This window comes from Macrobrachium nipponense, chromosome 26 (genome assembly GCF_015104395.2).
Source record: "Macrobrachium nipponense isolate FS-2020 chromosome 26, ASM1510439v2, whole genome shotgun sequence".
Lineage (NCBI taxonomy): Eukaryota > Metazoa > Arthropoda > Malacostraca > Decapoda > Palaemonidae > Macrobrachium > Macrobrachium nipponense.
In genome coordinates this window covers 26201917-26216536 of record NC_087215.1, presented here as the reverse complement: position 1 = coordinate 26216536, position 14620 = coordinate 26201917, and the positions used below count along the sequence as shown (strand labels likewise).

The following is a 14620-nucleotide window of genomic DNA, read 5'->3' as shown; positions in this document are numbered from 1 at the left end:
AAAAGTGATGGAAGAAGGTATGTAAGGGACGCACTGAATGCAATGCACAAGGCCAGAGAAGTGTTTACATAAATTGAGTCATGTAATAAAATAAGAATAGCGTTAAACAAAAACATCAGAGAACATAAATTTGAAGAAGCAGTGGTAGGAGATACGGTATTCTATAAGAGGGAAAATGAAAATGAATGAAGAGGACCTGCTCAGGTAGTGGGAGTATCGGGGAAAACAATAATAGTCAAACAGGGGATTCTTTAAGAGAAGTAGCTAGGATACATGTGACTAGGATTCAACGACGATCACCAGATACAGAAAAGATATCTGCTAGAATAGATAAATCCCATGGTGTGAAAGGTAGATCAGATGGCCCAAATGAAGGGAAGGTAGATTGGCAAGAAGGAGAGGAGATAATAGTAGGTGGGAGAAGGAATGCAGACACAGAAGAGACTATAGAAAGAGAGGTGGTAGAGGAAACAGTGGAAGATACCGGGGAAAGTGGGTCAATAGAAGGAGAGTTAATGGAAGAGATACCAAAATTCAAAAAGGGAAATAGAGTTAGAGCTATAAACAACGATACAGGAACAAGTAGAAGTATGGACTATACTAGTAGAAGACTGGGCTGATTCGTACAATGTACAAGACTCACAGTCAGGTGACAAAGGGTGAGTTAACTTGAAGGATTATAGTCAGGTAGAAAAAATTGAAAATGAAAAGGAGGTGTTGCTGGGATTTGAAAATAGAAGCATAATGGAAGCTAAAGAAAAAGAACTTCCAAGTTGGAGAGATAACCAGGTATATGAAGAGGTAAATGATGTTGGACAAAAAGCTATATCTACAAGATGGATAGTAACTGAAAAGATAAAAGGGGGGGGAAAGGATATGTAAAGCAAGATTGGTAGCTAGAGGGTTTGAAGAAGAGATGGCAGAGTGGGAAAAGGACGCTCCCACATGCAATACAGAAATTTTAAAATTCTGTCTAACCATAATAAAGGCAAAAAAATTGGAATTGTTATACATTGGATGTCAAAACTGCATATTTACAAGGTCACGAGATACAAAGAGAAGTGTATTTAAAGCCACCTAGGGAAGATGGTTGGAGGGGATTATGGAAATTGAAGAAAAGTCTATGGGCTCAAGGACACAGCAAAAGCATGATATTGTAAAGTGGTGAAAGTAGTGAAGGAGTTTCAAGGTGAGAGAAGTAGACTAGAACCTAATATATTCTTTTGGAAAAAGGACAATAAATTGAATGGCATTTTGTGTACACACGTAGATGATTTTTGCTACAGGGGAACTGAAGGATTCTTAAAGGAAACGATTGTGAAATTGAAAGGGAAATTCCAAGTAGGAGAACAAGAGAGTAAAAGGTTCAAGTATATACAAGTAGTAATAGAGCAGAAGGAGAATAAATTTTCCCTTAATCTGTGGCAGTATATAAATTCTATAAGAGAACCAGAGGCTAGAAGATATACGGGTATTAGAGTGCTAGAACAAATGGAGTTAACCGAATATAGATCAGTGGTAGGGGCAGCTGAATTGGGTATCACTGCATACCATACCAGAAATATCATATGATGTTAGCAAATTAAGGAAAGCATTTAAAGAAGGAACAACTCAGGATATGAAGAAGCTTATTAAAATTGTGAGAAAAACCAAGAGCATGATGGGCGAAATTACAATAAGTGAGATGGAAGAAGAAAGGGTTTATTGGGAAGCCTATGCAGACGCTTCATTTGGAAACATAGAAGATGGCCATACTCAACTGGGTTATATTATTTCCTTGACAGATGGGAAGAGAAGTCCCATATGGTGGAAGTCAAGGAAATCCAGGAGTGGCAAAATCCACCATTGAGGCCGAAGCCCTCAGTGTTGGGGAAGCAATAGAAGGATTAATATATTTCAAGCATTTGTGGGAAGAGGTAGTAGGAGGGAGAAATTTAGAAGCTTTGGTTAACACTGATAGTAAAACACTAATGACAGCCATCAAATCGAGCACTGGTGTAAGTACCAAGAGATTAAAAATAGATATTGCAGCAATAAGGGAAACCATAGAATCGGGGGAAATAAAGGAGGCGAGATGGATAAAAGGAAAGGAGCAAGTGGCTGATGTATTAACTAAAGCAGGAGTTTTAGGGGAATGTATTAGAAATTATATGGAGGGTAAAGAGTTGGAGGATGAAGGAAATTACGAGGGGACTAAGTTAGAAAACAGTCGGAGGGGAGGGAGAAAGAGATAAGTGTGATTATATGTTGTATAATTGTTATTGGTATTTTATGAATTGTTGAAATATGGTGGGTGTCCTATATATGGGCAGCATATGGTTGATTCTGGAAGGTGTCAGTTGATGTATTTAAGTTATGTTGTGATGTCATAGGCTGTGACGTCATAGACAAGATGGCGATGGAGGCGGCGTCGGTGGGATGTAAACAATAACACAGGGCAGTAGGAGACACGTGAGTGTAGAGTTTGGTTGGTAGGGGAGAGCTCTCTGTCTGATAAGAGTTTTTGGGTCGTAAGTCTTGTTGTGGTGTTGATCTAAGGTGATTTTTGGAGTATATGGGAGTTGGAGAATGCGTACAGGTGGGTAGATTATTCATTTGTGTAAAAAAAGGTTAGGTTAGGCTAAAATTCAAAACTTATACAAAATTACTTTTCAATGCCTGGAATACCATTGTATTTCAATATGACCAATTACTCAAATTGTATGCCAGATAGTATATAGATGAGCCACCCTGTTATTGAGCTGTTCAAAACTACAGTAAAACATCGCTCATCCAAACTCGTAATTTGTCAATTTTCCATATTAAGCAAACTTAGCAAAAAGGATAACTAATTTGAACTCGGTTTATTTTGTGAATGCTGGTCTGGGCTATCTTAGTAGACAAGTGCTACATAAACACTATGAGTACTGAAGACTCTAAAACTTGCTAGAAAGGCTTTAGGAATAAAAATAAGTGTGGTATTTTTCCTGATTTTACAAAAGTCATGCTCCTACAATAGGCTACCCTTTCCTAAGTTTACTGCAAACAGGTATCCTTTTTCATTTCTCAAAGAGGAAAATAAACAATGAGAGTAAAACATACTAAAATGAAGCAGAAACAACTGGATCTACATAATAATAGTCTGACAGACTATGCATTTTACGATAATCATCCATCAACACTGGAAATATGAATAACAAAAGGAAGAATAATTAGAATTAGTAAAACAAACAAAAAAGAGGTATAAACTGAAATAACATCAATTACAGATGAGTAAAGTACACATGCACTAATTCGATGGAAACTAACAAATCTGATACTTAATAATCAGCCAACCTATATTATTTTACAATGTTACTACCATAAAAAACCAACAAAGTAAAAGTCCATCGTCATTATTATTCCTCACAAGGAATTTATTTTGAAAACTGAATGTTAAAATATTTCATCCAAAAACTCCATTCCTCATGGTGTCATTTCAGAAATGCCACCATGTGTACCACGTTATGTAATGCTGATTAACTTCTAACAGGTGTTCTTATCACCTGCTAACCGACCCACCTCTAGTTAAAACAGATGCAACAACTCCATAGCCCACACTTCATCTCTGGTTTTTAGTTTCAAAAAGATCAGCTCAGTCCCACATTTAGCATACAAATTATGTAAAATGATATAGTTCAAGGATGACCACATGAATCCTTCACTATTCAATAATTTTACAGAAATGTTTTTCACCTCATTAACCAGTACAAATAAAAGATTTATATCAAAATGTATATGTTCAACTATCAGCCTCTCACTTATTCATAAACTTAATTTAACCCTCTCAACAATTAGTTTGCTTTTAGAATTCATTACATACAGAAATCCAACATTCTCCTAAAAACTCTCTTATGTTTCTAATCATTAAACATTAATCCCTACACTTAGTGCATCTAGAGTGAGGATCATATACTTCGCTTGAATCTGACATATTCAAGCAAAAAATGCAGCAAATTAGACAAAATAAACTTAACTAATTGTAGGTCACCAATATCCAGGAAGAAGAAGAAGAAGAAGAAGAATTAACAACGTTACTTGGGAGCCGGCAGAAATCCAATTGAGAAGTGTGACGTTGTCATACCTGTTTACCGGATGTGGTCAGTAACTGGTTACCTGCACTACAAATGGCAGCATCACTGCAAAATTTTGAAGTTTGTCTGCCGTGTGTAGGAATCCTACAGTTGAATATGTGCTTGGTATGACCCTGAATAAAATTTTAAATTTAAGCTCCCGTAAGAATGGAAACTATAGCTATGTAATTACTTAAGTCACTTCCCTGGTTCATTGTTGGAAGAGTGGTTAATGTGCTCACCTACCGATACGGTAGTCACGAGTATGATTCTCTGTCTGCCAACGTGGAACCAGAGGAATTTATTTCTGGTGATTAGAAATTAATTTCCCAATATGTATAGTGTTAGTTTGGATCCCACAATAAGTTGTAGGTCCCGTTGCTAAGTAAGCAATTGGTTCCTGGCCACGTAAAAATATCTAATCCTTCAGGCCAGCCTTAGGAGAGCTGTAATCAGCTCAGTGGTCTGGTTAAACTAAGATATACTTAACCTATAAAAAAATTTTGCTTTGGACCAGATAAACAGTTATATAACATCAAAATAACCCAACTGATCGTAAAACACATATTATCTTATTGCTTCCCTATTTTGATAAGTAAACATAATACAATTAAAATCATTAATAAATCAGCCTTTCCCTAATACTAATACTAACAAACTTACTTGGTGCCATGTTTGGGGTCGGCAGAATTGGAGGTCTGATCTGGGGGGAGACTCGGGGGGCTGGGAGGAGTAGAACATCGCGAAGAATAGCCAGTGTCGCATCCTCCACTGTTCACTGACTCTGCACCTTCACTGCTACAAGAGAAATAAATAGTTGTAAAGACTTCAGACTCATACTGACCCCATTTTTGTATAGCGAGTCAGAACATATCATAATTACCAATTTTCAACTACTCTCTCTATATCAAATTTTCAGGTTCCTGCAGGGACCAAAGGAATTTTTCTTGAATGAAAAGTGAAAATTAAGATGATTAAGTTGAACAGCTACAGTAAAGTATGAAGACAACAAGGGGGAGGGCCCAGAAGTAAAAGGCAATGCAGCAGGGGACATAGGGACTTTTAATGCTGTCACAGGTGTACTGTACAAGGAATGCTCCAAGTAGTACCCTTTATAGGCAACAAACTAGCTTTTCTTCACTATGACGACTTATTTTCTTAGGGTCTTGACCTACATATAAGAGCAGCTGTTAGCCCATTCCATTAGACTTGGCATAAAAAAGTGATAAGTCTCTGTCACTAAGCAAAATACACTTTTAAACTCAGGGGCAGTGAAAAATTAATTCATATTTTCCTTTAGCCCTATGTTCAATATATCGTTTTCCTTGTATTACTGTACTTTGTGAAAAGTAACTATACTGTACCAAAATGTAATTTAATGAAAATCCAAGGACTGATCAGCTTACCAATACAAGGGCCTTCCTTAAGTGAACTTACTATTACATATCTGGGCCTAACAATGGTAAAAATATATATTTCTGCATCTAACCTTTATCATATCAAATGGCCACACTACTGTATAAAGACCTTTTAGTTTTCCTAAATGGTGATAATAATTGGCACATCTTACATAAATGCTAATTATATAGTTACTTTCTAAGCACATTACTCTATCAAAATTTATTCAATATTATCAATATATGTTCGAATTCTCTGGCCAATTTCTTATATAATAACTTGAAAGACATTCTATGTATACTTCAACTAAATTACCTTATGACAAAATAATAGTCACAGAATCAAACATTCAGCAGGATAGATACAAATCATCATACATTCAATACACTAGCAAAAACAAGTACTAACATAAAGTCGTGAAACAGCTGTATGCCTATATCAGTTACCATAATTATCAAAAGTTTATTAATAGTTGAAATAAAAACTTGACGATTCTCAATGGTAACTTTGATAAGTAAAATTAAAATGGCAAAAAGGCCTTAATAAGGCGTACCAGGCTGCAAAACATTTTGGAAAAGGCAAAGCAGTACCGGAAACTAATGAAATCAAATCTTTACTTCCTTAAAATTTACTGCATCCATAAATGCATTTTTCAAACCCAGCTTTATTTACAAAACTACTGTAATCTACAAATTATGTTTTACTCAGAAATCATGGCAGTGTGGACATCCGCAGTACTGTGTTAGCTATCATAATAGTACATTATAATAATACTGTATATATGCAATACAAATTACTTCTGAGAATGGATACAGTCGGCGCAACAGCCATACAGGGACAATTCACACACATTTTGGTGGCTTACCCAGAAGGTCTTGTCACATCACACCCACGTGACTTGGGGTGACTTAGCACAAGTATTAGTGTGCCCAACAAACTTTATGAATGATCTACACTTCACACACACACACACACACACAAAAGGGTTTTCTGAGCTCTTCAGTTTTTAGAATTTTGTATAGAAGATTGAAAACCTGTTCAATACTTAAAATAAGAATACGTTTTTCTATTAATTCTGGGGGTTTCCTTTCATGTAAATTTATTTTTTGTAGGACTGCAATTCCTGAAATCAGGCCATTCTAAATCAACACCTCACTAGCTTATTATTTTGTAAGTTACTTATGCTACTTGATTTAAGAATAATGAAAAAAAAGGCTCTTCACAATAAAGATAAACCCTTCAATTCTATGGTAAATGCATCTAAACTTTCAGGCATGAACAATATAACTTGATGACTGGTAAATAAAGACGATCACATGTTCACATGGACAAACAAAAGAAAAGTATATCTTTTCAAAAATAAGAGCACATCCACCAAGTTTCAGTATTGCAATACAAATATTCAGCACTTCCATTTAAGCCAAATTTATCTTTCTGAAGACAATTGGACTTTAAAGGGTATGTTATGCTGTTTTCTCAATTCTGGAATATTTACAGTACACTTGCATAAAAATACTAACGCAGTACTAGAAAAACTACTTATTAATTTTCCTTACCTGTCCTTGCTACTTTGTTGCTGGCTCTTCCATAGGGCATCCTCCAAGAGTTTCTTGACCTCCTTTGCATCAACTGCTTTGCTTGGAGGAGGGTGACCAGGGGCCTTCAACTCTTCTTCCTCCTCTTTACCAGATGATGTAGCCGAGTTGGTATACTTCTTTGGTGATGACTTATCTCTCTTGTTGGTGACACAGCAGTTATTACGTTGATCCTCTGGTTCAGTATTCTTAATGTTCTTATTCTTACTGCTGTTACTGTTATTGTTGGAGTTATTACTGTTGTTGTTATGATTACTCGACTTATTCTTGTTTGCCGAGTTCTTGGATGGTGTGGTGGTGTTATGTGACTTGACAACGTTCCCTGTATTCTGGCCACGTGCAGGCAACACCATTCTGAAGGATGCTCCACTACACCAGGATTTGCCACCTAGTTCGTTTTCGCTAGAACTAAGGGGCGACGGGCGAACGTTACTGTCTCCTTTGAGTTCAAAGATACAAAGGTGCTGGATTGCCTTTTGAAGCTGAGACAGATAGTCACTTTCTTGATCTTCCTTTCCTTGACCACCACCAACGATCTTAGCTACACCAACACCACTTACACCAGAGTTCCCACAACACTTACCACCACTTAAACTATTTGCACTTAGACTGTAAAATTGACTATTATTTGTACTATGGCCGTTGCTTTGGTTTATAGAGGAAGAATATTCGGCTAGATGGGCTCTGTTAGAATGTCCTTGCTGGAAAGTTGTGTAGGGCAAGGCTAATGAATTACGTGTTGCAGTTGAGGTTGTTGATGACTTGGTAGGAATTATGAAACTAGAGAGGTCTGAGTCAAGGGTTAGGTGTAAGAGACTGTCGGTGAGCTGCTGACCGTTGGAGACACCACACTTGGCTGCCACCTGAAAAGACAAAATTTGATAAAACATACCTGGAGTACATCCTAAGCTCTAAATTACCACACAATCATGTGTGCAACCTTTCAGGAGCTTGAGAAAGAAATTAATGTATACAAAAATCAACCAACTCTAAATGGAACTCTGCAACATGATATAAACTAAAATAATAACAGTATTTATACATCTAAAATAATTACTCCTGAATATAAAAGAGCAATAAGAGAATGAGAATGATAAAAAAACAAAAAATTTTATGACCAACTATCTTGAATACTTGCAAACACCTCCAAAAATATCTTGAGTTGTTTTACAATGTAAAATGTTTTATAATAATGTGCAGTACAGCATCTTGTCAACTGAATGCCTTGAACACAACCATAAGGATGCAGCAAGCAAGGGATTACTTGGGAGCTCCCTCAATGCCTTAGGCATCAGTTACTCTTCCAACCCAGTTACTTCCTTACCGCCTTTAAGAGAGGACGTAATTACTATTCTCTATCTCTTTAAAGCCGGTTTAGTTTACCTGTTTCTTCTTTTCTATCTTTTCTCTGAGTGCTCAAGTGTGTGTGACCATGTAGGTCTGTATAAGTTGTGAGAGATCATGGAGAATTTTGTCTCGCCAACGGATAAAATGCAACTCCTTCAGCTTAAAAATAAGTAACACAATCTAACATCCAATTTCAAGAAGATGCTGTTACTGACCAGTTACTTTCTACGAGTACAGAAGAGGCCCGTTTTCTCTACCTTGGATTATCAATCCATAATATCTTTACAAAAGAAAGTAGTTCAACAAGGCCAATGAAACCCACAGAAAACAATAATGCTTGGACCTAAAGGTATGCTACAAAGAACCTTTAGTGCCATCAATAGTGTGCCACACAAACACTCACAGACCAATGTATAAACAACAGAAATACTACTGAATATGAGCAGCTAATAACTACAACTACAAGTTACTAAGCATGTAGGTTTCTTTTGAACATATAATTACGTGCACAGAAAGGATGGTCACAATTCATCACAAACACCTGCTCTGTTATTAATTATTAACTTTTATAAAATATTAGCTTAATTTCCTCAGTGTCTAGTTAAATTCCAAAGTTTCTTAATAAACATTAATCAAGTACGTGACTATGAGTGTATGGTAAATCCATTTCACATATCTCAATTAACAGAAGGTATTATTAGTGTACTCTCTTTCGAATATACAGAAAAGCAATGACGATGCAGTTGGATCTCGTGCCCCTTGAAAATCTCTTATAAGCTCTGGCAAATGATCTGACTTTTCATGACTGACTGACATTTACCTCATAATAAAATCAGCTGATATGAAGGGTGTTGAAATATGAATGAGATACAACAAAAACTCCTATTACATTTATCTTTTCAAAATATGACATTATCTAATCTCAAGGTGGATACACCATGGAATACTATTCAGGACTATCTGTAATTTTGAACCAACCCCTTTCAATGCATAATAATTAATCATTCATTAGCTAAGAGTACATGTCACTCCACCACAACCTGAAGCAACACTACATAATTAACTTCAGCTATTCAACATTGCAAAGGTGAACTTCAACTTAAACAAAATTGTATTAATTAACACTGAATTGTAACACCTGCTTACTTGAAAGAGCAGCCGTGAAATTAACTACAGGTACTCGTCACTTAACAATGTACTTGTTTTACGATAACTTGGAGTTACGACGGCCTTACAACCGGTTCAACAGGTATTCTCCTACTTATGATAAGTTTACGTTCCAAAAAACACATTGTGTTGGAAAAATCATATCTTGAATATAGATAGGGTAACCAAGCCTACACTACTCAGTATACGTACATTATACAAATATGGTAAAGTAATCATGATTTACAGCTAATTCCCTAGGTTCAATGTAGATTGGCTTACAATAATTCAGTACAAAAAGAAACTGAATAAACTAGAGTTAGCCTAGCGTATACTACAATGATATATTGTATAAATACAAATACAGTAGCCTAGCCTACAGTACCCTCTATATTACGTATAGAGTTCAGTAATTATTAATGTAAGCTAATTCTGGAGGTTCAATGCATTCTGACTATGATTATTCAGTACAAAAAGAAATTGGACACGAAAAGAGAATCAGATTCGGTCCGAAATTGGCGATGTCTGGCTGCTGATGGCGCCATATGATTATAAAATACAAATAAGATGAATATGAATCTTTTCCATGAATCTTTTAAAAATGACAAATTTTTTATCAATTTGTATTTTCCATAGCTAACAAATCTGAGGTCTTAACAAAAGGACACTAAAACATTAAGACTGAAGGTTTGTTCTGCATATGAACAAAGACTAATTCCTAACAGGGGACTAACTGTGACTTCCTCAAGTTTATCAGAAGTCCCAGCTCCTGTGCCAATGATTATTTTGACAGATGCTCCTAACTTCTCCATCACCTGTAACATAACTGAAAATGTTTGGTCTACCCACACTTTAAGGCTGGCATCGGGATCGGGTGTAAGGGAACCAGGGTTAGGTTTAGGTTGAATAAGTGAGGGAGAAGGTTGATCAGAAGGTTAATTTGAGACATTTCCAGCAGGAATATCCTGACTAGCTACATACTTCTTACTGTTAGCCCTAGAAGCTGCTTTTTTCTTTTTATCCCTCTCTTACTCATTCAAGTGGCTGGTTAAAGTTTCCAAGCTTTATTATCCCACTGATCACATTCCCCACAAGTCAAATTAGGAGAGCAATACCTAGTACCTTGAGAACTAGTATCAGACATGCCGAATTACTAACAAACTCTAATTCAATGGAAAAATTGATCAGTATTTCAACAATTAACTCGTTTATCTAAATATTGCTGAAATGGCTACCAAAATATTGGATGTTTTCAACAAAAACCTCCAAGTCATCAAAGTAAACAAATTCGAAAAAATTTCGCTATTGCTGAACACTGTTGACAGTGCCAGCCAGCAGAAACAACTGATTTTCAGTGCTGAGTTGGCTCCACTCTCCCTCGGTAGTGGGCAGGAGGGCTATCACCTAGCCAAGACAATAGTGTGTTACCACGAATTTGAAAATTCTAGCTGCCGACAGATAAAAACTATAGCTATGTAACTACTTGGGAACATATTCAAAGGTTTATCATACCCAATGAGCGGAGGCTACCTTTCCATATTAACATCTTGCTATTTGGAACTGTCTTCTGGGGTTTTATATTCTTTTCCCCATTTCTCTACACACCCACCTACCTCTATTGCTTTCTGTCATTTATTTTCTGTAACAAACAGCCCCACACCCCAAAATGCAGTCCTATTTCTTCAGTTTTTTTCAATAATAATAATAATAATAATAATAATAATAATAATAATAATAATAATAATAATAATAATGTAGTAATAATAATGATGATGATGATGATGATAATAATAATGATGATGATGATGATATTAATAACAAAAATTTGGAATAAGACCCTCTTTTAAACAAATTCTGTTGAATAAAATTGCAGAATTCAATAAATTAATCTCATATATATTATCTTTTCTATTTTTCTTATTACTCGCTATTATGGCTCAGCGATAGTTCTTAATAATAGGTCAATATTCATATTGGGAAAAATCTGTATAATGCTGAAAATGGTATTTAATTTAGAACAGGATTTTGTTCTTCTTTTCAGCATCTTTCTCTCCCAAACAACGTGGGCAACACAACATCGCCAAATGCCTTCGTCGCTTGGGAGAGAAAGATGCTGAAAAGAAGAACAAAATCCTGTTCTAAATAAAATACCACATTCAGCATTATTCACAATTCTCCCAATATGAATACTGGCCAATTATTAAGAAGTATCGCTGAGCCAGAAAACCGAGTAATAAGAAAAATAAAATAGATAAATAAAATTAATTTGCTGAATTCTGCCATTTTATGCAACCGAATTTGTTTAAAAGAGGGTCTTCTTCCAAAGTAGACCTTCTTCAGGCTACATGACCCTGCTGCCCAGCGAGAACCAGGCACGAGGAGCTTCAGGAGGACCCTGCTGCAACGACAAGTGTCTGCCAAGGAACAAGAGAAGGCCACACTCGTCGAGGAAAAGGACAAATTATCCTCCGAATGGGAAGACCTCCACCACTGCATGGACCCTGTAGCAGATCCCCTACCCCCATGGCTCAGAAGAAAATGGCATGGTACACAATCTCCAAGGGCATAGTATATATACAAACAGATAAACATTTTTCCAGTCTGGGACTAAATTAATGCCTTTCAAATATTGTTTGTTGATATTCACCAGTCTTCTTTTATAGTGATTTTTAAATGGTTATATTTTCAAAACTTTGATACCAACAAAATAATATTTTGATTGCTTGGGTGTTGTTTGTTTATTTCATTGTTGACTCCAATGCTATGCAGTGTAGAGGGCTTAAAAGAGCTTTATCACTCAGTTCTTTTGTGTACACAAAACACAAAAGAAATGAGTGACAAAAGCTCATTTAGGCCCTCTGCACTGCATGGCACTGGAGTCAACAATGAAATAATCAAACAACACCAAAGCAATCAAAATATAATTTTGTTGGTATCAAAGTCTTGAAAATATCACCATTTAAAAGTCACTATAAAAGAAGACTGCTGAATATCAACAAACAATGTTTGAAAGGCATTAATTTAGTCTGAAACTGGAAATTTTATTATCTGTAAGTATATATATACTGCCCTGAAGTATATAACAAAAATGATTAATTCTCAAATACACTTGATTAAATGACAACCTGAGACTAGTGGAAATATGTTATTCATTAATTTTACATACACATCTAAAAAAATTGACACATTAACTAAGACCCACCATCTACCTATGAGCCCCATGCATGAAATCTTAATCTCGGCCATCTTTAAGGGTACTCCATATTCAAATTCGCAGAATATGATGCTATAAACACCTGTTGCCTATAACCAACTGATGATGAGATCTGCATGAATAATGAAGTATGTTAAGAGGAAGAAAGAAAGAAATTAATACTAACATTACTTCTGTTTCTAATTCACTTAATTTTGCTTCTTTTTTGGATTATAATGGTGGTATCTGTAAGTATACGTATTACACTAGGATATATGACAGCTGTCACTCACAACAGAATAAAATATCAAGACTTTTATTCTTCACCTAAACCACCAATCTCACACTGAAACTTCACTAAAATTCCCAACATGACGTTACCCTGAGCAATGAAGAATTCTCACTGAATATAATAAAAAAGGGATCATTCTAATTCAAGTTAAAAAGCCATCCACTTAAGCAATATTACTACATAAATAACATTAATAAATAAATAAATTAATTAATTACTAATTTTATATATACAGTAAGTCCTCGGGTTACGCCGGTCTCGACTTACGATGTTTCGTGGTTACGAACGCGCCCCCATAAAAATATAAAAAATAATATTTTGCGTCGTTCCGTCTTACGCGGTTTAGCGTCGTAAGCGACGTAAACAAACGCGAACTAGTTCCGGGCGCACAGCGGAAGAATACGCTTTGTGGGGGAGAGGACGGTGTCGCTTCGCTACGCTCATTCCTCTCCCATACGCCATTTTGGTTGTTTACACTGCCTCTCTCTCCCTCGTGTTGTATCGTTTTTGTAACTTTTTGCTCTTTGTTATGGCTCCCAAGCGCAAGGCGGACTCTTCTGATGGTAGTGCATCGAAGAAAAGAAAGGCCATCACCATGGAAATTAAAGTGGACATTATAAAGCGATCTGAGAAGGGAGAAACGCCAACAAACATTGGCCGCTCGCTTGGCCTTAGCCGTTCGACCGTTGCTACCATTATCAAAGATAAAGAGCGCATCGTTGAACATGTGAAAGGATCTGCTCCTATGAAAGCGACAGTGATAACTAAGCAGTGTAGTGGTCTAATAATTGAAATGGAAAGGTTATTGGTGCTTTGGTTGGAAGACCAAAATCAACGGCGTATCCCAGTCAGCCTTATGGTGATTCAGGAGAAGGCGAAAAGATTGTTTGAAGCGTTGAAAAAAGAAAAGGGGGAGGGAAGTGAAAGTGAAGAGTTTGTGGCTAGTAGGGGTTGGTTTATGCGATTTAAGGCTCGGGCCAATTACCATAACCTTAAAGTGCAAGGTGAAGCTGCTAGTGGGGATGAGAAAGCAGCGAGTGAATTTCCTAAAGCGTTGTCTGAGATAATTAAGGAGGGGGGTTATTCTGCTCAGCAAGTGTCTCCAGCACCGCAGCTTCCTCTCCAGTGTGCAAGCCAATCAAATTAATAAAGGTAAGGAATTGTTCTCTCGTTGTTATTGATAGGTATTTACATTAAATCATGTAGTATTTTTCAATGTTCCGACTTACGCTGAAAATCGTGTTATGACGCATCTTAAGAACGGATCAACGTCGTAACTCGAGGACCCCCTGTACGTATATATATATATAATCTCTCTCTCTCTCTCATAAAAGAAGCCCATAAAAACACCAAAATATAGAGAGAAAAGTACTATATTTCAGAGACTGCTGTCTCTCTCTTCAGGTATATGAATGAGAAAGGTTTACAGAAAAGGTGGTAGATTTTTGTCACAAATTCAGAGAAGCACATATACCACTTTACAACATAAAACTTTTAAGTCTTGACGTAGATTCCCTATTCACAAAAGTACCAGTACAGGACGTTCTTCAGTTTTTGA

General features: G+C 36.3%; 1 protein-coding gene across 3 annotated transcripts in view; it reads right to left on the bottom strand.

The window, feature by feature from the left end:
• The window catches only part of LOC135200080 (poly(A) RNA polymerase gld-2-like), a 97426-nt gene that overhangs the window by 70670 nt on the left and 12136 nt on the right, over positions 1 to 14620 (bottom strand). For all 3 annotated transcript variants that reach the window (XM_064228380.1, XM_064228378.1, XM_064228379.1), the window contains 2 exons: positions 7046 to 7947; positions 4755 to 4889 (listed from right to left, as the gene is read on the bottom strand). In XM_064228380.1, coding sequence (XP_064084450.1) covers positions 4755 to 4889; positions 7046 to 7947 — 1037 coding nt within the window. The remainder of the gene's footprint in view (positions 1 to 4754; positions 4890 to 7045; positions 7948 to 14620) is intronic.